The sequence below is a fragment of the Nyctereutes procyonoides genome, unplaced genomic scaffold (genome assembly GCF_905146905.1).
Source record: "Nyctereutes procyonoides isolate TBG_1078 unplaced genomic scaffold, NYPRO_anot_genome, whole genome shotgun sequence".
Lineage (NCBI taxonomy): Eukaryota > Metazoa > Chordata > Mammalia > Carnivora > Canidae > Nyctereutes > Nyctereutes procyonoides.
In genome coordinates, this window is record NW_026575142.1 from 68,169,264 (window position 1) to 68,193,993 (window position 24,730).

At 36.7% G+C, this 24,730-nt stretch overlaps 1 protein-coding gene across 1 annotated transcript in view; it reads right to left on the minus strand.

Annotated features, from left to right (window-relative positions):
• SPATA16 (spermatogenesis associated 16) overlaps positions 1 to 24,730 on the minus strand; it is a 195,259-nt gene that overhangs the window by 49,241 nt on the left and 121,288 nt on the right. The window contains exon 5 of the mRNA XM_055308435.1: positions 9,792 to 9,939. Coding sequence (XP_055164410.1) covers positions 9,792 to 9,939 — 148 coding nt within the window. The remainder of the gene's footprint in view (positions 1 to 9,791; positions 9,940 to 24,730) is intronic.

Below are 24,730 nucleotides of genomic sequence, written 5' to 3' on the forward strand. Positions count from 1 at the left end.
TAATTCTGCAGGACTTTTATGCATAGTCCATTTCCACTTCATTTGGAAATCATGTTAAATCCAAAGTTTTACGTTTAATCTGATGTGTTGTACTTATTCTGGGACAGTTCCTCAATTCCATCCCCACCAATGTAGACCTGAGACAATACATACATTAAAGATGCTGATATTCCCTTCAATATTTATTAGACTTACAATCAAAGAAATAATACAATATTGTTATAATTCCTGTAAATTGCTATATTTCTAAAGATTTATTTCTTTATTCGAGAGAGAGAGCAAACAGGGGAGGGGCAAAGGGGGAGAGAGAAAGAGAGAGAGACAGAGAATCAAGAGAATCCCAAGAAGACTCCCTACTGAACGCAGAGCCTGACATGGGGTGGATCTCAGGATCCTGAAATCATGACCTGAGCTGAAATCGAGAGTCAGACACACTCAACTGACTGAGCGGCCCAGACGCCCTAGCTATATTTTTGCACTATATGAAGATTAGAATCGACATTGGTTGGTTAGCTACCTATGTATTCCCTTCTCACCTCTTTTTTTCCCCTCAGAGAATTTCTCAATCTCTACTTGCTCTAAAAGTAAGACCTAATTGACATAGACCAATCAATCCATGGCATTACCTTGACCTCAGTTTCGGTTCAATCATAAGCATAAGGGCAATTTAGGTCAATAAGAAAGGACTGTGTGGAAGAGGCACTCACTGCTCTTCAGGACAGTGTGATTTGAAATCTGTGATGATCTTTGAACATTTTGCTATTACCCAAGGTCCTAGCACTTGAGGGGATGATATGTGTAGTGGAACACCAGGCAGAACTGGAGAATGAAGCTGACTGCAGAGAACAGAGCAGTGAGTGAGCTGTTGGGAGTAAGCTGCATTTAAAGGCAGTGCTGCCTGTGGATCTTTCAATAATATAAGTCAATGTATTCCATGTCTCCCCCTACCCTTTTAAAACTTAAATCTACTAAAGTCAGTTTGAGCTGTGATTCCTACCACTTGAAACCAAAGATTTCTGTTACAGGGATTTAACCAAAGATTTCTGTTATAGGGATTTAGCTAGTAGTTCAGTATTTATACAAATTCTATGGAATCCTTAAAATATTATAGTTGAGATGCAAGGCAGTTATAAATTCTTCAAGTTGACTATCTGGGAAGAATATCTTTTTAAGACATCCCAACAGTTTGAGGATTAGGAATTAATTTTCACAGCTAGTACAAAGATAGAAAAATTGAATACATCTTGGTGATGCCATTTTATGATAACATTATTATGGAGTTATTACCAATAATTAAACTTGAATGTATATTAGCACAAGTTTTCTTGATCTTTATCATAATTATTACTTTTTCAGTTTTGGTTAGATTCTACATCATATAGAAAGTGTCTCTTGGATAGTTAACCAAGAATGCATAACAAAAGCCTTACATAATCTGAAAACCTTAATTTTTCTGACTATCTGAATTGGTAATCTACTCGTTTATATCCCACTAGGAAGTGTAATGACTTGCCTTACATAAATACATATGACATAAGAAAAAGTGTAAAAGAATGTTTGAAGAAAATAGAGCAAGAGGAAAAGAGATGGGTGGTAAAGCCATAAATGAGATTAATGCACAAAGTGTGTTTTATAAATTTTTATATAGTTGTTAAACAGGATCAGCTATCTCATTCACAGTAGTCCTATAGATTAACGCTGGAAAGGACCTAATCTATTTATGAGAGCATAAATTTAGGGAGAATATTTGGAGGGCTTAGATTGGGAAAGGGCACTTGGAGAGAGGTTGTCATATTCGTGTGCACCTGTGTGTGTGTGTGTATCACAAGGTTTGGCTGAGCATTATGGATACAGAACCTATAATACCTGCTTCCCGCCATGTATCCCATTGTAAAGCTCCATCTTGCCCCAACCCGTTGTTTTTTCTTGAGAGGCTGCAGTAAAAATTTACATTACTGCCACTTATTTTGGGTTTTATTAAATGATATTTCTTTAAATGCCACTCCATCTGTCTTCAGTCAGATCCCATAAGAAAACACACTATGCAGGATGCATTAAAGTTCCAGAGAGGTCCAGGAGAAATGCAATCACGGGAGGTAAGAGTAGATGATGGAGACCAGAGGCAAATAGACCTGTAACCTGCTACTGCAAAGGGCAAATAAACTGCTTGTTGAGAAGATAGGACAGTGCCAGAAAACCACACTTTCCATTGGAAAGACCAACGTTTTCACATTTTAAGAAGAGAGACTTCAGCTCTATATATGAGGGAGTTCTGTACTTTGGGAATGATTCTCTGTTTCTAACAAGAATTCTGTGGTACAAATAGAAGATGATTTATCACCTTTATAACCAACCTGGCCATAACACTTTCATAATAATATTGGGGATACAGTCTCTTTAATTCTATAACCTTTTCCATTTGAGAAAGTGAGTTACAAAGAGGAAAATAGTCTGATCTTGAAAACTCATGATCATGATAAAATTACATTTTAAAGAAGAAAGAATAAAATGAGGAATTTTTAACTTCATGTTTTAGAAAGCATAAGGATGTATTATCCTTACTGGTAAATGATGACTGAACAAGAACAGGGTTATAAATTTCAGTAAAAAGCAATTCTTAAAGGCCTATTTTAAAACAGTATATTATTCCTCTGAACATACATATTTACTCCTGGGAGTTAAATTGCATTGGAAAGACAAAATATGACTCTCTCCACCTAAGTGTTAAAGTAATTGATATCTGATCCAGAAAACTTTTCTATTAAACATTACTAAGCATAGATCCATTACTGAATATTTATTTATTTAGCAAATAAATCTTGATATTTTCATCAAGAGGAGACAGGATATGCTTATTGTATTACTTTATTATTATTAAAATACAACCATGCAAGAATAAGAACTATACAAAATTGCATTATTTTGCTGGAATATATGAATAAAAATCTCAAGCAAAATCTTTATAAATGAAAACATAATAATTCTGGGGCTGATGAATTATTATTTGTTTTATATACCCTGACTACTCTGCATGAATCAAACCAAATTTTTCCTTAAATAAGAAAAATGGATAGCTACATGGCTAAAAATTCAGTAATTTTTTTTTTCTCTGTGAAACATAGTGCAATACAGCTCTATTATAGTATGGCTTTAAGATTTTGGTGGGTCTTACCATATTCCCCAAATAACAAAGGATGCATGGTAAGTTCCTGAGGATGTATAAGCCTGATTGTCCCAAAAGGCAGATTTGAATTTTAACCTTCTCTCATCAGTCTTGTAGACGTTATAAGGGCAATATGGTTCTAGTGCCTGCCACTGAGGGTGAAGTGGGTTTTTCTCATAATAAATCACTAATTTAGTTGGCCTATTCAGTAAAAAGATTAAATATATTTATACCCACATGCATTTCAAAATTGATTTATTTTTATAACTTCCCCTTTTCCATCTGTGTTTTGTGTGGAAATCCCTGACACGGATGACTGTGAATTGGGGGCGAGCTAGAGAAAAATACAGTGCCTGGGAAATCTGTATTGTGAAAACTCTTCTTGCTCATTACCACCACCTCTGCCAGCTATTGCTGGGCTCACTGCACTGTCACATGACCAAGGAGTAATGATCTCAATACTGTCTAGGCTTGACGAAGGTGACCTGGAGTTGGGCAGACTTTCTGAGTGGGAGGTTTGTCTGCCAGCCCCTGCTGGGAGAATTAAGTGTGTTAGTCTCCAAGTTTTAATGACAATACCTACTTATCCAGCACAACATAGAGGGGTAACTCCTCATCCAAGATCTTCAAGATATGGATTTTATGACCTTCATCTGTTGACTGTTTATTTAGATGACCTCTATAATTTAGAAATTCTTACTTATGGCCTCAATTTCTCTTGCTGCAATGAAAACTTCACAATTATGTCTCTATGTGTGTCAGTGGGTCTCTTGAAGTGTTATCTTTCTGTGGGTGGATACCAACATGTGTGTATGAAAGCATTCACCTGTAGTTGTCCGGAGAAGGATGAAGGAGTGTGAAGTAGAAAAGAATGTGTATAAACTCTGAGTGTTTCTGAGGGTGGAGCTGATTGCACATGAAGGAGTGTTTGTTTAGTCATCGAGTTCACATGAATTGATTGTGTGCATTGCAGATGGAGTGAGAAGCTGCCTACTTGTGTATGATGTAGGGCAGTGCATGAGAGCAAAGTTACCTGGTTTAACAACAACAAAAACACCCAAAACAAAAGACCTCCAAATCCAAATCTCAGTGATTTTCAAGCATGAGAATTTTGGTTTTTGCTCATGTGGGTATTTGGTGGGACCTTCCATATGGTCATTCAGGGAATGCAAGCTTCTTTTGTCTCTGGCTCTTTCAGTTCCACGGTCCTATCTGCAGTGGCCATAGAAAGAGAGTTCTGCATGTAAGTTTTATGGGCCAGGCCTGGAAGTGGCATGGATTATTTCTGCTCACCTTCTATTGGCCATTACTGAGTCACAAGAGAGGCTGGAAATGTATTTTAGTTACATACATGAGAGAAAAAAATAGCTTGGTAAACAACTAGCTAGTCTCTGCCACCTTCAGTGGCAAGGATTTCTATTTCCAAACTGCTCCTTTGTCTGTTTTCTCCTCCATCGTTCTTTTAATTAGTCAGCTTTCCATTCCACCATTTGAGCTTAGGTTTTAATCGAAAATATTCTCCAGAAGAATGAAACAACATAGTCCAATATTCACCCTGAATTACGAATTACTGAAGTCAGATCCTTTCATAGGAACAAGTATGTTCTAGCACTCCCTAGAATAGTGTCTGGAATAGATGTACCCAATAAATGTTCGATGAATAAATGAATAGGTGAACAAACCATCCATCTCCACTGTTGATCTTCTTCTGTCCTGAGGTTCTTGGGATTCTGGAGCATAAAGAAGAGACATGGAAGCCTAATATAGAAAGCTGGAGAGAGGGCTATGACTACCTCCAGTCTTCGTGGAGTAAAGGAGGGTTCTAGAGTAAGACCTAAAAGGTGACTGGGTTCACGAGCTAGCATCTGGCAGGGAAAGGGAATCTGAGAGAATGGCTCTAGGTTCCAGGACCAACTTATGTGGTGGAGATGGTTGGTGTACATATGAGGAAGCATCTACACCAAAATACAGCATGGAGAATTCATATAGGTGTCCTTGGGTCACCTAATGTGTCACATAAATGAGCCCATTTGGTCCTGCTCACCAACAAAGTCAAGTGGCATTAGCCATGTAATCAGCAGCTGCACCAGCCTGCACCAGACTTTGAAAAAAAGAATCTTTCCTCACATGCCCACTGACCTCTTTAGACACTGGGTATGCTTGAGCTCTGTGAAATTTGAAACCAGACCAGAGGGAGAAGAAAATCCCATGGAAAGGGGAGGGGGGCTGGTGAATTTGATTACATAGTTACTGAAGAAAGACTAAATTTTAGAAATCACTAAATGAGACTGAGTCCCTTGGAATAGGATAGAATATATTGGCTCTGAAAAGACCAAAGATGAATATGTATAGGTAAAAAAAAAAAAAAAGCCTGTTTGCACACATCTGCTCTGGCCAGTCATATCTGCTGCATGTCTACTTGTTGAAATAAATAACTGAATAAATTTTTGTCAGGATAGAAGCTTCTTAAATTCTATCTACAAGGCAGATAAAAGAAAATCTTGGTTTTGGGGAAGTGCCAACAAAACAAAAATATCTATTCTCTTTGTGTGACTTACTTTCTAGCTCCTGCCTTTGGCTACCAATGCCTGCCCTAATCACTTGGTATCACCTGTAAGAGAGATCCAGATGATAAAGGTAACATTTGACCTTTCCTATTCTTATGCTTTGTGTCTTCACTCTCCTTAGAATTGCATGGGGGAAAAGAAGCCAGACCACTAAGACTGTACACAGACAGTTAATAACAGTGATTTCACGATCATTCCAGCAATGACTTTGGGGAAGATCCTTCACTGATTTGTAACGGTCTAGTAATGTCATCAGTGCAATAGCCTTGTTCACCCAAAGTACAGGTTCTACAGGGCAAGAACCTAAGCAATCTCAATGAAATTTAAAATTCAAGACTGCTTTCTCTACCTCTGCTTTTCCCTCCAGAAGCTGTGTCTTCCCTCTCTATTTTCTTATATAGCACTGTCATACTGCAGCAATTAGTAATTATAAAATAATAGAAACAATCATTAGTAACTTATAATTATCTTCTTTTCCAATGTATAAGATCCTTTAGCATGAATCATCTTGCCAATAGATCACAATTCATCTTGCTAACAGGTTTGATGGAGTTACATGAGACATAAATCTGGCTCATTAATGTTATTATTGTTTTTAAACTCTCACTGGCAACAGTGTTTTCAAAATATTAATTAATCTTCATGACTTCTCTTGTGAAGTAGGTTAAATATAACTAAACTCATTCTACCAGTGGAGAAATTGTCAAACAGGTGATCTCCTCAATGACTTTCTCTTCATTACCAATGGATCCAAGAATAGAAATGGAAATAGCTGAATCTAATTCATTTTCCATGACACTAGATAGACGTGACTTTGTTTGCTATTAAGGCCACTCCCACCCCCGACTCTTAAGATATCCATAATAAAATAGTGATTGTTTTATAACACTTAACAAGAAATGTGCATTCTAAAACATTTTTATCCACTTCCTTACAAGAATGCTCAAAGTAAATCGGCATCAGTGGTCATTATAGCATGCACTGTGCTTTCTTCTCTTCCCTTTCCGTGCCCTCAAGTTCTCATTTTTCTTTAGAGATTCATTATTCAATCATCATTAGTTAGATTTATGTAATATGTTTCCTCGAAAGAGCTTGAAGCATTGTGGAGAAAAATAAGGACTACTTAGGACCTTTAATGCTTCTATCACATCTCGGCTTCTATCAGAAGGAAATGGTATAGCTCAATGGCAAAGACATGGGTTCAAATCTGAAGGCTGCCAACACTGATTTGTTGTGCATCTCTGGAAAAGGTATTTGTTTTCTCTGGTTGCTGTTTTCTTGTTTCTAAATGAGAATCATCTTATCCATAATGCCTGCCACTTTAAAAGTGATCAATAACAGAGTACATTATTGATCATATAAATGAGTGATTTGGCCCCAAAACCACTATGACAAGGAATGAAGAGCTCTTAATAAGAGAATGTGATACTAGGAATGTGCATTTACCATGGTAGTCACTGAGTGGCTCTTAGTTTTGCACAAGAAAATCTTTTCCTTTATTCAGAATAATGATGGGCACATAGTAGATATTAAAAAGCATTTCTGAGTGAATGAACAAAAGCAAGTGGCTTCCAAAGACAAAAAAGAGGGAAAGGGATAATACCAGTACTGTGTCTTTTATGTACACTTAACCATCCAGATCTCATTTGGATATCAATGATCCAAAAACATAAGGAAATAAGGGAAGTTTGAAGTGTGAAATAGTTGGAAGAAGGAAAATAGAAATAGAAAGTACTGGAAAAAAATTCATCTTCAGGAAAATACTGTAATTCTCCAGTTTACTGATGAAGAATGTGGGGAAGGGTGGCATTTTATCATAGGTCATTCCTTCATTTTAAAAAATTTTAGAGTTTATGGGTGCCTGAGTGGTTCAGCCAGTTAAGCATCCAACTCTTGATTTCATCTCAGGTCATGATCTGAGGGTTGTGAGATCTAGCCCAGCATCAGCATCAGGTTCCTGGGCTCAGCAGAGAGTCTGCTTCTCTCCCTGTCCTTCTGCCCCTCCCCCTGCACTCTCTCTCTCTCTCTCTAAAATAAATAATAAATAAATAAATAAATAAATAAATAAATAATCTTTTAAAAATGAGTCTCTAGATTTTATCTTATTTATTTATTTATTTATTTTAGCATTTATTTATCTTAGAGAGCGAGGGGAGGGGAAGGGGCAGAGGGAGTGGGAGAGAGAATCTCAAGCATACTGCACACTGAGTGTAGATCCTGATGTAGGGAGACATCCCGGGATCCTGAGATCATGACCTGAGCTGAAATCATCAAGAGCTGGATGCTCAACTGATTGAGTCACCCATACCTCTTCTTTTAAAGTATAGAAACATCATGGCACAAAGAATGTGCTAGACTGATAGGACTAGTTCTACTTAAAGCTTAAAATCACTTCTCAATTCAACACATCAGATTAAAATAATGTACCCCTAAACCATTCTAAAATTTGTATGGAACCATAAAAGAACTCAAATAGCCAAAACAATCTTGAAAAAGAAAAACAAAACTGGTGGTATCACAAATCCAGATTTCAAGTTCGATTGCAAAGTGGTATTAATTAAAACTGTATGGTACTTGAATAAAAGTAGCCACATAGATCACTGGAATAGGACAGAAAATCCAAAAATGAATCCATAGTTATATGGTCAATTAATCTTCGATAAAGGAGGAAAGAATATTCAAATGGGAAAGACAGTCTCTTCCAAAAAGGTGTTAGGAAAACTGGACAGCAACATGCAAAAAAAAAAAAAAAAAAAGAGAGAGAGAGAGAGAGAGAGAGAGAGAGAAAGAAAAAAGAAAAAGAAACTGAACCACTTTCTTACACCATACACAAAAATGAACTCAAAAGGGAATAAAGACCTAAATGTGAGACCTGAAACCACAAAAATCCTTCAAGAGAGTACAGGCAGCAATCTCTCTGACATTGGCTTATAGCAACTTTTCCTAGATAGGTCTCCTGAGGCAAGGGAAACAAAAGCAAAAATAAACTATCGGGACTTCACCAAGATAAAAAGCTTCTCTGCAGTGAAGAAAACAATCAACAAAACTAAAAGACAACCTCTGGAATGGGAGAAAATATTTGCAAATGACATGTCTGGTAAAGGAGTTAGTATCCAAAATCTATAAAGAACTGATACAACTCAACACCCATAAAACAAATAATCCAATTAAAAAGTGGGCAGAAGACATGAAGAGATATTTCTCCAAAGACTTACAGATGGCCAGCAGACACATGAAAAGATGCTCAACATTACGCATCATCAGGGAAATGTGAATCAAAACTATCATGAGATATCACCTCACACCTGTCAGAATGGCTAAAATCAACAGTACAAGAAACAATAGGTGTTGGTGAGGATGTGGAAAAAGCAGAGTTCTCTTGGACTATTGGTGGGAATGCAAACTGGTGCAACCACTGTGGAAAGTAGTATGGAGGTTCATCAAAAAATAATGAATAGAACTACCTTACGATCCAGCAATCACACAACTAGGTATTTATGCAAAGAATACAAAAATACTAATTCAAAGGGACACATGCACGTCACTGTTTATAGCAGCATTATTTACAATACCCAAATTATGGAAACAGCCCTAATGTCCATCAACTGATTAATGGATAAAGAAGAAGTGATATATATGTACAATGGAATATTATTCATCCATAAAAAATAATGAAATCTTGCCATTTGCAACAGCATGGATAGAGCTAGAGAGTTTAAAACTAAGCGAAATAAGAAAGACAAATACCATTTGATTTTATTTCTTTATGGAATTTAAGAAACAAAACAAATGAGAAAAATAAAAAGAAGAGAGGTAAACAACGAAACTGACTCTTGACTGTAGAGAACAAAATGATGGTTACCAGAGGGAAGGTGGGGGCGGAGATGGGAGAAATAGGTAATGGAGATTAAAAAGTGAACTTACAACGACAAAAAAAGTACAATAAAATGAAGGAAAGATCCCAACAATGTATTCCTACAACTGAAACGATAAATAAACCAGAAATAGCCCTGTATTTGCTTTAATGGAAATAAACTATCAGCTGATAACTTGAATATTACCTGTGTAGATATATTCCACATATGCAGGATGAGTTTTTGTGAAAACCTCTCTTACTTTTTCTATTTTATCAGCTCTGATTTTTGTTGCAAATGGTGTATACATAACTGAGAAAGATTCCGCTCTGGTGATGGCTTCTTCAATCATGGCCTGAGAGGAAGCAAACAACCCATTTGGCATCAATAACAATATATGACTTTTTAAAAATGTAAAAAAATATAATTACCTTTATGGATGATTTAAAAATCTATATACTGTACTGCAAAGATAACATATTTTGGTCTTGAATATTCATTAGAATAAAATTTTAATTAGTTCTGGAAATACTATTTCATATTAAGAAAACCAATTAAATGAAGAAAGTTTGTAAACAGGCACCTCTAAACTGAGCTTGCTTTAAGATTAAAATAAAAATTCTATTTTCCAAGGTGTCATTTTTTTTACTCAATTTGAAAAATCAAACTCTTAAGTCTAACATAATTATCCTACTCTTGAACAGACATTGATGAGCAATTTATACTTTGAAAAAATTAATTGAAAAATCTAGATTTAAGTATTTTCTATAAATAACACAACAAACTAGACAAAGTACATTTTTTTCTTCTTCTAATACGTGGGAAAGCCTTTTGGAATAAGAAAAACCTTTCTCAACTTCCTCTCACTAAAGCTTCCCTTCCCTCCAGATCACAAGAGCCACTTGAGATCGATTTTGCTATTTAAGAATTTCTTTAAATGTTCTTTGCTCATGTACCATTCTTGATAAAGCCTGCCATCACCCTGAACTTCCTGTTTTAACTAGGTCCATTTACTATTTGAAACAGACCAAAAAAAGAAAGTTATGTGAAGTTTTAAAAGGAATTTATTCCTATTCTACAACTTTTCCTTCTAATGAGGCTTAAACATTGAATAAAAAGTGGAAACGTCCATAGTTATCTCATTTTTCTGAAAATAGCATAAAAGCATATTATAAGAATTTATATGTATTTATAGGAATAATTTTTTTCAGTAACAACTAAGAGTGCCAACAACCCTAAGGAAAAATAATAGATTTGAACTGTCCAACGAAAAAAAACCATTTAACAAACAGCAATTTCTCTTATTACTGGCATAGCATTTTGTAAACAAGTTTCTGATTGATATTAAGAGCAATAAGGGGTTGATTTTAAATTGAGCGACCTAATTTAACTTGTTCACTGCCTATTCCATTTCTTAGTGATTTCAAATGGCCTCTCTGACCATCTGTATTGTGGGCAAAAGAGCAGCTTTGTAAGCATTTTCTTGATGCAAAGGGTCCTCCTTTCTCCAAGACTCTCATTAGAAAATTCTGGAAGCTTTCTAATTTACATTTTAAATTTGTAAAATTTGGGGCAAATTTCTGAATGGCTGAATGAAAGAACTTACACTGCCTGCAACATTGCCCTTTCCAGGTTTGAGGAACTTGCAGGGGAACCAAGAATAGTACTGTGTTTCCAAACCCAGAGCCAGCACACAGCCGGGGAACAATGGATTATGCACGTGCAGCAGGACCTGGGTGCTAAGGCCTGGGTATCAGCTGTGGAAAGCTAACAAGGGTAATGCAGGCAGCAGGTCTTGGAATTCAGAGATACGGATTTAAGAACTCAAACGTGGTGTTTAGGTACCAGGTTCCGGTCCTCCAGCAAAAATAAAGATCCTTTATACTAAGTAGGAGAATAATTTCTCTAATTTGGGGTTTACATATGTTCACTGCTGGAACCCATCAGGGGATGGCCTGGCAAGATAAAAATGTGTCCTACCTGGATATGCGCAAGAGGGGAGTGGTTTTAGATCTCAGTTCTAAGGTTACAATCTGACTTTTCTACCTTTAGTAAACTATTCCCGTGTCAGCTTGCAGAGTTGCTATAACAAAGTATCATAGGCTGGGTGCCTTAAATGATGGAAATTCATTTTCTCTAGTTCCAGATGCTAGAAGTCTGAGACAAGGTGTCTGCAAAGTCGATTTCTCCTTAGGCCTCTCTCTCCTTGGTTTGTAGATGGCTGTGTAGCTTCTCCATATGTCTTTACATTGTTTTTTTTTTTTTTCCTTCCCCTCTGTGTATGTCTGTCTCCTAATCTCCTCTTTTTTTATAAGGACATCAGTTATATTGGATTAAGACCCACCTAAAGACCTCATTTGAACTTAATTACCTCTTTAAATACCCTATTTGCAATGCAGTGGCCATCTGCAGTACCTTGTTAGGCCTTTAGCATATGAATTTTGGGGGGTAAACAATTCTGTTCATAATTCCTAGCTCCCAAATAGCTTTTCTGATGGTCTCTCTAAATACCTTGATGAAGGGTATTTTGCTTTAAATTCTGGATCAAAAAAATATTAATGAATTTATTTAATCCTTTAGTTTGCTTCCAGAGAGACATTAACTATCCCAGTAAGGCCAGGGTAGAAGAAAACACTCTCTCCATCCCATTTCTTTTCCAACTGCTGGCAGCTTAAGTGACTATTGGCAGGGTAATGTTGTTAAGCCATCTCACAGCAGGGCAGTAAGACTCATGCCCAAGAGCCTACACCAGCTTTTCTGCAAGTGGCAGAAATGTGGTTTTTTGTGTGGCAGCTTGATCTGTTCATTTAAGGCACTGTACTCTTGGCTTGATTCTCAACAAATTGCATTTAGGCTTTCGCAGGGCTCTCCACTCAGAAGGGTATGTGCTGGAGCATGGCTTCCCTTTCTCCCTAATCAGAACCATTAGGAATGGGATTGTTTCTTGTGGCTTCTGCCCTCCATCTTGAAGATGAGTAAGGTGGTGGTGGTTGAGTGAGCATAAGTGTGTATGTAAGAATAATAATTGAATTCTCCATAGAAATATTTTCTCAAAGGACATTATTATAACTCCAAGAAGAACTACTGTAATACAGAGTAGAATGAGAATACACATTACTCTTTCACCAGATCTTGACATATCTTTGTTGCGTTTTAATGTATTAATGTTTTTTGTTCTTCTAGAGATAGACACTCTTGAGGCTTTGAACCTGTCTCACAAGGCCCTTGTAAAGGAATCGGGTATATGTTATATACTCTATTATATGTATATGTATATGTATGTCTATATACATGACATTTATATATATAACATTTCTGGTGCATTATTGATGACTCATTATCTAGATTATGTGAAATGTTCTAGAAGAAAATTAGCTTTGCTAAAATAGAAGGAATTTTTGGCTGTTTGAGTTAGACACCAAAATACCAGGTTTTCATTTTGAGATGGTAATAATTTAGTAATGTAGGGTTGGGCTTGTCTTTCATGAAGAGGCTAATATCTGTAAATTGAAAAATTATACTTCAGGAATTTTAAATGCTAGAATATTTTGTAATAATCATGGTTATTAAAATATGGATTATAATCTATTTTTTTTATCATCAGTGTAAGATTCTCCTAGATTTTGAAAATAAATAGAGGAAGATACCAGATAAGGAACTGCAGCTTGTAAAAAGTAAGCTGTACTAAGGAATTTGTTCCATTTCTATACATCAATAATGAAGCAATAGAAAGAGAAATTAAGAAATCAAGCCCATTTATAATTGCACCAAAAATAATAATATACCAAGGAGTAAACCTAACCAAAGAGGTCAAAGACCTGTACTCTGAAAACTATAAGACACTGATGAAAGAAATTGAAGATGACACAAAGAAATGGAAAGATATTCCATGTTTGTGTATTGGAAGAACAAATATTGTTAAAATGTCTACACTATGCAAAGCAATCTACTACCAAAATACCAATGGCATTCTTCACAGAACTAGAAAAAAACAATCCTAAAATTCATACAGCACCACAAAAGACCCCAAATAGCCAAAGTAATTTTGAAAAAGAAAAACAAAACTGGACGTATGGACAAGTCCAGATGTCGTGTTATATTATAAAACTGTAGTGATCAAAACAGTATAAAGCTAAACATATAGATCAATGAAACAGAACAGAAAACCCAGAAATAAAGCCACAGTTACATGGTCAATTAATCTTCAACAAAGGAGGAAAAAATATATACAATGGCAAAAAAGACTGTTCCTCAAAATAGTGTTGGGAAAACTGGACAGCCATATGCAAAAAATGAAACTAAACCACTTTCTCACACCATACACAAACATAAACTCAAAAGGGATTAAAGACCCAAAAATCCTTCAAGCGAGTACAGGCAGCAATCTCTCTGACATTGGCTTATAGCAACTTTTCCCAGATAGGTCTCCTGAGGCAAGGGAAACAAAAGCAAAAATAAACTATCGGGACTTCACCAAGATAAAAAGCTTCTCTGCAGTGAAGAAAACAATCAACAAAACTAAAAGACAACCTCTGGAATGGGAGAAAATATTTGCAAATGACATGTCTGGTAAAGGAGTTAGTATCCAAAATCTATAAAGAACTGATACAACTCAACACCCATAAAACAAACAATCCAATTAAAAAAAATGAGCAGAAGACATGAACAGACCTTTCTCCAAAGAAGACTTACAGATGGCCAGCAGACACATGAAAAGATGCTCACCATCACTCATCATCAGGGAAATGCGAATCAAAACTACCACGAGAGATTACCTCACACCTGTCAGAATGGAAGTCAGCAACACAAACAATAGGTGTTGGCAAGGGTGTAGAAAAAGGGGAACCCTCTTGAAATGTTGGTGGGAATGCAAACTGGTGCAGCCACTGCAGAAAGTAGTAATGGAGGTTCATCAAAAATAATAAATAGAACTATCCTATGATCCAGCAATCACACAACTGGGTGTTTATACAAAGAATACAAAAATACTGATTTGAAGGGATACATGCACCCCAATGTTTATAGCAGTATTATTTACAATACCCAAATTATGGAAACAGCCCAAATGTCCATTGAATGATGAATGGATAAAACAGACGTGGTATAACATATACAATGGAATATTACTCCATAAAAAAAGGATGAAAGGGGGGGAAAAACCATAAAAAAGAATGAAATCTTACCATTTTCAATGACATGGATGGAGCCAGGAAGTGTTATACTAAGTGAAATAAGTCAGTCTGAGAAAGACATTTCACCCATATGTGGAATTTAAGAAACTAAACAAATGAGCAAAGGGAAAAAGAGAGAGAAAAAGAAACCAAAAAACAGACTCTTAACTATGGAGAACAAACTGACGGTTACCAGAAGGGAAGTGGGTGGGAAGAAAGGGCTAAATAGGTGATGGGGATTGAGGAGTGCACTTGTTGGGGTGATGGAACTGTTAGATCACTATAATGTACTTGAAACCAATATTAGACTGTATGTCAACTAACTGGAATGTAAATAAAAACTTTTTAAAAAAAGTAAGCTGCGCTAAAAGGAAAGGTAGATTTCAAGTGATAGTTTTTAATTTGGCAAAAATTTTCTGCAACTGAGTTATTCTTTCCTATGTGTGAGTTTCTCTGGTGTCAATAGATGCCACGTGTGAACAAGGAAGGGGAAAACAGTCAGTCCACATGTCCTGTTGGTTAAGTGTACACTGCTGTTAATTATGCTTTCTCTGGTGCTACACACAAAAAAGCTTTGAAATTATGTGTTTACATTTGGGTTATTTCTAATAACTCTCTATTGTTATCCTCACATTTATCAAGTTTTAAAGCTTATAGGTACATAAACCAAGAATGTATGTGGGCAGCTCATTTTCTCTACAAACAGTAACTTATAATAATTTCTCCTTGTTCTTTAGCTGAGCAAAAAGAACCATTTGCTACCTCGGAAATCAATTTGCCCAGGATAATTTTATAACGAGGGAGATGATGGGGGAGACAGGGAAAGAGAGATACTTCATCAAGAGTAAAGGAAAGGCCATCAAAGTAGAGGGAAAAGATGACTAGCAAAAAAGAAACAAATAAAATTCATTCCTTCTTCTAACTCCAAGAAGGTTGCTTCTTCCTGGTAAATTTTTTAAGAGCTCTCAAGGTGCCTAGGATAAACCTGGCAAAAACTATAAACCACAAACGTTTTCAGGATGGTGCAATTATGAAATTTTCCCCCCTACATTTTTGCTGGAAGATTTGGACAAACTGCAATCTTTTTAACTATGTGTTCAGTGATGGTCGTTCAGTAGCAGAAATATTGTCAGTTCTAATTAGAAAATGTGATCAAATTATTATAGATTATTATCAAATTATTCCTTTAATGCTTCCAACATCAGGGTTGACCATAATTGCAGTAAATTGCTTTACTTATAAGATTATATCTGGAAGGACCTTGGGAATTTTCCAGCCCAATTCACTGAATTGGAGATGAATTAAGTGACGTGAAGAGGCTTAAGTGACTTTTCTCAGGATGAGCAGCTTTTTAATGCCATAGAATTTAGAATTAGGGTCTCAAATATTATTTTGTCTTCAAAATATTTTTTTGAAGACAAATATTATTTGTCTTCAAAAATTGTGTCTTTCCCTCTTGGGTTTTACTCTCCCGTTTGAAAGCAGTCATAATAAACATCAGCTTAAATTCTGAATTGTTTAATTTACTTAAGTTTTGCAGTGTATGTGAGTTAGAGAATTTTAGAACATATATATGTATATGTGTCCTGGGCACATGGTTGGCATTTCCCAGTCCCTCTTGCAGTTAAGTGTAGCCTGTGGCTCTGTGTGGATCAGTGGAATGTAAGCAGGAATGATACTGTTTCTAGGCCTGGCCCATAAAATGCTGCCTCGTATGGATCCTCTATTTTCTTTTTCTATCATCTTCCTGAAGCGGGAGGACGCCCGGGACGTGGAGGATGATGGAGCTACATGGTGGAAGAACTATGGGTTGTTCTCATTATTGCTGATTTGAGGAGAACCAATCAGGGACACTCACACTGAATGAACTACAGCATGAGTGCGAAATTGACTATTATTGTCTTAAATCACCAAAATGTTGGAGTTGATTGTTATAGCAGCTAGTCTATCCTAATTCACAAACAATAATAAAAGAAAATTTGTATGTCCTTCATAATCTATTTTTTTCTACTAAGCTTTATGTATTATTTAAAATGTAGACCAAAAAACATGGTATTTTAGGAGATAAAATAACTTTTCATTCAGTAGTGTGAGAAATGCTTTTTTTATATCCTATTTCCTTTAATCCTCATAAAGTCCATCTAAGTAGGTATTACTAGTGGATGAATATTATGATTGTATTATTTTCAGAGTTAGCATTAGAGACAGGAAGCAGGGCAGACTTGCAGACTATCAATGATTGAGATGGGAATCTTTAGTCTTTAGTGGCTAAATATGGTTCTTTGCAATTACATTGGTAACGATGTAATTTTGAATGATGACTAGAATTTTCTAGAAAATGGAAAAAGAAAATTTTTGTGACCAATAATTTTCAAATTCAACCCTCTGCATGTATATGGGTTCAATTTGAAAGATTACAATTTTCCTGAAATTTAGAATTAACTTAAAGAGCCAATTTAGCTAAAGAGCAAAATACCTTACTTTGAGACTTCCCTATAAACCTATTCACTGTATTGCTTGTGCAATAGTCCAGATTGACATTTTTACAATGATTTTATTAATATAATGGTATGTCAGAATAAAATATGTAATAATTGATTGTTTGCCCCTGCCTTGATGAGCAACATTTTTTAATGCTGAAATATTACCTTGGATTTATGGGAGTTCTTTTATTAAACAACCCTCACTGTGAGTTCTGTATTTTTCTAATATAAGGGAATATTTGGCAGCTTTGCCATTACATTTATCAGTCTAGTGATGTGAAAGTTATGTCTAGATGCAGTTTAAATCAAGATATTTAAATTTTTATTTGCAGTGTTTGGAAATGACCAGATTGTATGAATGAGTTACCTATACCAAGGTGAATAAATTTTTATATAGCTGTTATGAATTCTCTACTTTGCAATCCATCTTGTTTAAAAATAGCCACAATAAATATCATTTTAAGTTCTAAAGCATTTTAATTTACTTTAGTACTTTAGTAGTGTATGTGAGGGTTATAGAATTTTAACATATATATGTATAGGCATTTAATGGCATGTATAATGTAAAGGCATTATAGACTCCCTCTCTATCTATCTATCTATCTATCTATCTATCTATCTATCTATCTATCTGTGTGTGTGTGCATTTAATGCCTAAAATTTACTCTGTATTAATTTTTAATTATTAATCATATTCGGTAGTAAAATTTTGTATCTATGTCCCTTTAGCATAGAACTAAAGAGATGAAAGGAATCCAAGACATTATTTTAAAATCACTCAACTTTATAACCAGGGAAACTGAGGTTTGCTGAGTTCTGATGACTTAACCCAGGTCACAAAATGAGGGAAGGAAGCAGGAGAGGAGTGCATGTCTCCTAAACTAATGCTTTCTCTCCCACTCAGTGACTTTTCATCCTTCTAGTTAGAATGCAAATTCCTAGAAGTAAGTATAAGATCAAGTTTTCCTTTCTTTTTTCTTTTTCCGTGACTATCTCATTCCTATGTTCAAAGACAACGAGAACTTGACTCTAACAGAGAACCAAATAGACCACACCAAACCTAAACCAGGTCAAGATCCTCTTTACAACAATAACTAACACAAAACAGAATGTTCATCCTCTATACCTACTGACCACAATAAGACTGTTTTGCCCACCAGCTCTTCATTAGATTTAAGGAATGCTATCAATTAGCAGGCCTGTCTCAAAGAGAAACATTTACAAAAATTAAATGAAAGGCTTCTTGATAAGGGAACTTAAATAATAATGTGCTTGGGTTGTTCTAGCTTATTTAATGGCAGAGCACATATAATTTATAAATAGAATTTTTAAAGTACATTCTTGTTCTAAAGACCCTGAATAATTTTCTGCTTGCACATTAGAGAAATACCAGCTGATAGAAACTCAGAGTTACAAGTGTGGGTTTCAGCAGCCTCCAGACTCTTTAGGATGCCACAGAGCTTTTATTCTTGATGACTTAAAATGAGTCACCAAAAGGTATCACAGGAATAAATAGCTACATTACCTGTAATTATTTCATAAGCACAAATGGGTATTACTAATGGGCTTTAGCCTCTGTGTTTGGTGGCAAATGTCAGCACAGTTTGGACCCTTTTTTGTCATTGTGCATTTCTTCCTTCTATTTAGTTTAATTATATGAAGGTAGATATTTCTTTCCCTAACTGTATATTGTTTTCTGATTGTATTTCTTGATTGGTGGTTTTAGATTGGGCTTGCTGGTGCACAATGCTGACTAATGGCAGAGCTGGGACAAGAACTCGGTGACCTGGTTTCTAGATTTGTACTTTTTTCCCCCCCAACAAGCATTTGTTTTATCTCTTAGGCTACTATGTGAGATGCCTTTGAGAAGAAAAGTCTAGGATGCCCTTGAAAAACTGTACTTTGGAAAAGTTGAAAGAATCCAAGGATATTCATTTTGGAGACAAGACATATGTTGCAGGGACTAACTTTCTGTCATCAGAGTGCAACCTACTGTTGTACTCTGACTGGGCAGCCTTCAATTAATTCACTGAGAAATCTGTAAAACTCATTTAACAATTAAGAGAGTCTTTATGGACATCGGCTAGGTGCTGTAGATACATTACTCTCTTTACTTGTTAAGGCAACACTGGAAAATAGTCATTATCCCATTTGAAAGATTAGGAAAACTCCATATGCAGTAGTTCACAGGGTTACGTTGTGACAGAGCTGGGATTCAAGCCAGTTCTATCCCAGTCAGAGCCCCTTGCTCTGAGCCATGTGTGGTGTGCAGACTCACAAATGAGGGTCATGGCTTCCATCAAGTTTTGGAGGGCAGAATTGGAATCTTCAGCATTAGGAAAAATGTTCAACAGAGCCTTCCCATGGGGGAACCATTCATCTTGGAAGCTAGTAGCCCCATGACCCTGGTGGTCCACAGACCAAGGAGGGAGATGGTCTGTCTGGGGACTCAGGAAAGGGGACTGTGGGCTGTGTCAAAAAAATGTCTTTATAGTGCTTTCATCTATTACTCAAAGTTTGTCTTAGGTATACTCTTATATCCCCATAATTTCTTTTCTCTCTCAAGTTTCAGTTTTGCCCCAGCAACTAGACACATCTTCTTTTTTCTTATTTCTCTCATTTGTCTGTAGTTAATCCCTTTCAGGCTGTGGCTCCTTCTGGAAGCCTTTATATTTTAGGAGGTAAGAGATTGCAGGAGGCTGCTATTATAGGGCAGATATCCTTCTATATACAACTTTTCATCATCAACAGGTCTCAGATGTGGCATATTTTCATCTATGAGAAATGTGATGAACCGGTCAAATATTTATATACACACACACAAATGTTTATTGTATGCACACAAACACACTCTATGGCAACAACAAACTACAACTTCAAGTGATATTAGATGAAATGAAATGGGGTGCTATCTTTAAGAGACCTGCCACTACACTTCCAAGTTATGGATGTATCCAGTCTCCAGTTTTATCTCTGATTTGTGTCTTATACATGAATGTTAAGGCAGGACAAACCCCACCTGATGGAGAGTAAATACAGTGAAGATTTGCCATACTAATTATGGTGTCTTCTATCTCTTTAGGTTTGGGCTTGAAATAGTCCTCCCGAGGTTTCTTGAAGGATGTCACTCTCTTGGATAGAAACAGGTCTGTTTATTTTTATTTATTTTACTTTTTATTGCTTTTTAAAAAATATTTAAATTCAATTAACTAACATAAAATATATTATTGGTTTCAGAGGTAGAGGTCGGTGATTCATCAGTTGTATATAACACCAGTGCTCATTTCATCACATGCCCTCCTTAATGTTCATCACCCAGTTACCCCATCCCCCTACAATCCCTCTCTAGTGACCTTCAGTTTGTTTCCTATGATTAAGGGTCTCTGATGATTTGTCTCCCTCTCTGATTTTGTCTTGTTTTGTTTTTTCCTCTCTTCCCCTTTGACGCTCTGTTTCGTTTCTTAAATTCCACATATGAGTGAGATCATTTAATTGTATTTCTCTGATTGACTTATTTCACTTAGCATAATATACTCTAGTTCCATCCATGTCATTAAAAAATAAAATGAAATCTTGCCATTTGCAATGTTTTATTTGTTCATGAGACACACACAGAAAGAGGCAGAGACACAGGCAGAGGGACTCCATCCGAGGACCCCAGGATCATGACCTAAGCCAAAGGCATCCCATGATTTCATTTATCCAATGGCTTAGTAGTAATCCATTATCTATCTATCTATCTATCTATCTATCTATCTATCTATCCCACATCTTCTTTATCCATTCATCTGTTGATGGACATCTGTGCTCTTTTTCAACTTTTTGAGGAACCTCCATACTGTTTTCCAGAGTGGCTGCACCTGCTGGCAGTCCCACTGACAGTGTTCTAAGAAGGTCCCCCCCAAAATAGGTCAGTTTGACAGTTATTTTAGGATCCTAAAAAAGAAGTAAATCATGCCATTTGTTGAAGACAAACATTTAAAATACTGGGGCCTCATCTAGAGGAGGAGAGATTAGAAAATATGAAAAAGAAATTAAAAAGAAAATGATTCAACCAGAAACTACAGTTCAGGTAGCGTACACAAACTTCAAAAATTAGTGAGGAAAATACAATCATGTGAATTCAAGAAAAGAGGAGAATTCATTTTTAATTGGTGTGCAATGCCATCAAAAAGATGGCTGAATATAAATAAAAACATTAAGAGCTTTGAGCTTTACAGATTATCTTATACTTGGGCGCACACAGTTTAAAAAATTTCATGATTTCATGGAATAGTTATTCCGCATGCCAACTGCTAAAAAAAAGTGACCTCAATTTCTCTGCAAGCTTGTAAATCAATAACCCATAAAAATATGGGAAATATAAAAGATAACTACAAAAATCTCTAACTTTGATCATAACAATTTTTGATTTTTAGATGCAAACAAAGGAGGAATCAACATGTTCACCAGTTTAAACTGGAAGGCAGTCTCTAAGTAAGCAAAATAGCCTCATGACAACCTAGGAAAATAGCACAGGACTCCTGGGACACCAAATAGCTACCCCTAAATTTGTTCAAGTAAAAGAAGGCCCAAACTGCCTTAAATCTATGAAATCCACATCATTCTCAAATGAGAGAAAATGAAATTTGGAGGTTACTTCTTCCTCAGCTAAGAACTATCAGAAACCCAAAAAGCTTTTTAGAAGGGAAAAATAGAGAAGGAAAAGCTGACTCTATTTAAATAAGTGTGAGTTCCCTCCACTGATATTCCTACAAAACCAAACAGATACCATTAAAAAATTATACACACACACATAATTATATTTCTGAAGATGAATACTAAGTAAATATTTCTTGGAGTGGTTGAGGATTACTTTTCTTGTTTGATGGATGCCACTATTTTCTAATGAGCTTGAATTATCAACTTGCAGATAGAAGGTTGATATACAAAGTGAAATATGCTGTCCGCCTGCAGGGCCCCTTCTGAGGCACTGCCCGCGAATTCTTGTATGATCTGGAAGCCTGGCACTGTTGGAGCTGGGGACGGAGCTGCGTGTCTCTCAGGGGCCATTAGGACTTCAAAAGCAGACAGCCTCTGAAAGGGTGGCACTCTGATGCAAATTCACACTGACTGAGGTAACTGTGGCTCTTGGTAGGTATAGGGGGAGTGAGGAGGAGGGATGGTGTGGGGAGAAGAGAGGGACTGGCACGCAAAAAGCCACCTCACCTACTTGACAGTTTGGCCAAATCAATGTCACTAAGTATATACAACAGTACTGAGACGTACACATGAATTCAATATGCGTATGGTTCAGATTCTTCCCTCTACCCCTCCCTTCCCCTCTCCCTCCCACCCTCCCTCCCTTCCTTCCTAATGCCCGGGACACTCACAGAACATCAGTGGAAGAACTACAGTAAACTATACAACCAGAAAATAATGTCACGGTCACTATCTTCTTCACAGGAACACTCAACCTTAGATCAAATACATGCCTCAATTACATCTTTCATTTAAAAGTGAACCTCTCCTACTGGCATACTACCTCAAATAGCATCAAAGCAAAGTGAAACACAGGCAGCATTTAACAACGCTGGTAACCATGGAAACATATCATTAAAGAATATATAAACAGGAATGAATAATTAGATGAGAAATTCATTTCTACATTTATCTTTTTCCAAGGCCCAGGAAAGGAAGCTCTCTTTTACCTCTCATCTCAATTTGGACACTTCCTCCTTAGCCTGTCTTCTAACAGAAAAATATGAGAATTCATAAAATGAGAATCTTTTTTTTTTTTTTTTTTTAAATTTATTTATTTATGATAGTCACAGAGAGAGAGAGAGAGAGAGAGAGAGAGAGAGAGAGAGAGGCAGAGACACAGGCAGAGGGAGAAGCAGGCTCCATGCACTGGGAGCCCGATATGGGACCCGATCCCGGTCTCCAGGATCAAGCCCTGAGCCAAAGGCAGGCGCCAAACCGCTGCGCCACCCAGGGATCCCTAAAATGAGAATCTTAATATTGCCTCACTTAATAGATAAAGCTCTTTGTAGGCAAGTGACTAAAACCGATTGCAATGCCTATTGTTTGTTGTCTAGATGTAAAACTGAAGGTAGGAAGGAATCCTGAGGCAGCCGAAGAGTTTGCTTTGGGGATGGGAGTTAGGCAGGAAAAAAATCTGACTTACGTCATGGTGACAAGGCGAGAGCAGTTAACCTTTAAAAACAGGAAGTACAAGCTGCCTCACTTAATAGAGGCATCTACGTGGTGGGACTGAGGGGAGAGTCTGGGCCTCATGGATTCTTTCAGTGCTAGTACTCGGACACTCTACCTTCATACCTAGCAAAGTCCTAGATAAATTCTATGGCAGGCTAAGTTGGACATAAACTTAAAAAATTTCAAATAGCTTTAGAGACCATCTTGCTCAGGGTTTTGCATTGGAATCACCTAGCTGTGAGGTAGGAGACAAGACAGTTTTTAGAACCTCACCCAACTCTGGGAATCCAATACTGTAAATATTTTCCCAAGTGATTTTGATGCAGTTGGTCACTAGGCCAGTGTTTGAGGACCACCGACCAAGACCGACTTTTCATCATAGAGCAGTAGAAACTGAAGTCCAGAGCAGTTGTGGTAAACCAGCAGTTTGAGTTGCTGGTCTTAATTTTTCCCCTCCCTGTTACGATATCACAGCCATGCCTTTGTCATGGCTTTGCAGTGAACAGAAGAATCATACCCCTTGCCCTTGGCCTTGACCATATATGGCTGGCTTTGGCAAATGGGATGTTAACAAGCATGGTATGAACAGAGGCTTGAAATGTGCTTATATGATTTCGCTTTCTCTCTTAAAATTCTGCATTTTGCCATAGGATGAACAGAAATCAGGTAGCCATTGGTCAAAGGAGGATGAGAGACATGTGGATCATTGTGCCTCTCTGTAGCTTAGACCTAAGCCTAGCCAAGTCCATCCAAGATGGGCCTAAATCAGCCAAATCATGACTGGTAAGCCAACCTGCTTATTATTATGATAAGCCACTGAATTTAAGAATGATTTGTCACGCGGTAGTATTATAGCAGTAGCGCACTAACAAAAAAATGAAGTGACTTATCCAAAACTGAATTCTAGCATTGGAACTAGAAGTTACAGCTTGTGAATCTTAGGCCTGACTTCTTTCTCCTGCTCTGTAGTGTCTGTTTTCCTTTGCTTTCATTCCTTCACAGAGCTAAGCACATATATCCATATCCATTGCCTTCCTAAGGTCCTTCTGCTCAGCCTACAATCTGTATATTCCAGAACACTCTGTCACCTTCCCTTATCAGAGCTTACCTTTCCTTCCATCTTGTTCCTTCAAGATTCTGCTTTCATGTTTCCAAAGGGACTAAGAAGTCTCAAAATAATTCTCCCGGTTGTGTTAAGGAGTCACCCATTAATGAGTTAAACACTTACAGATAAAATTTCTTCTGCATATGATGTGGGGCTCACGAGAGACTTAGTGCCAAATAGTGGGAATTTAAG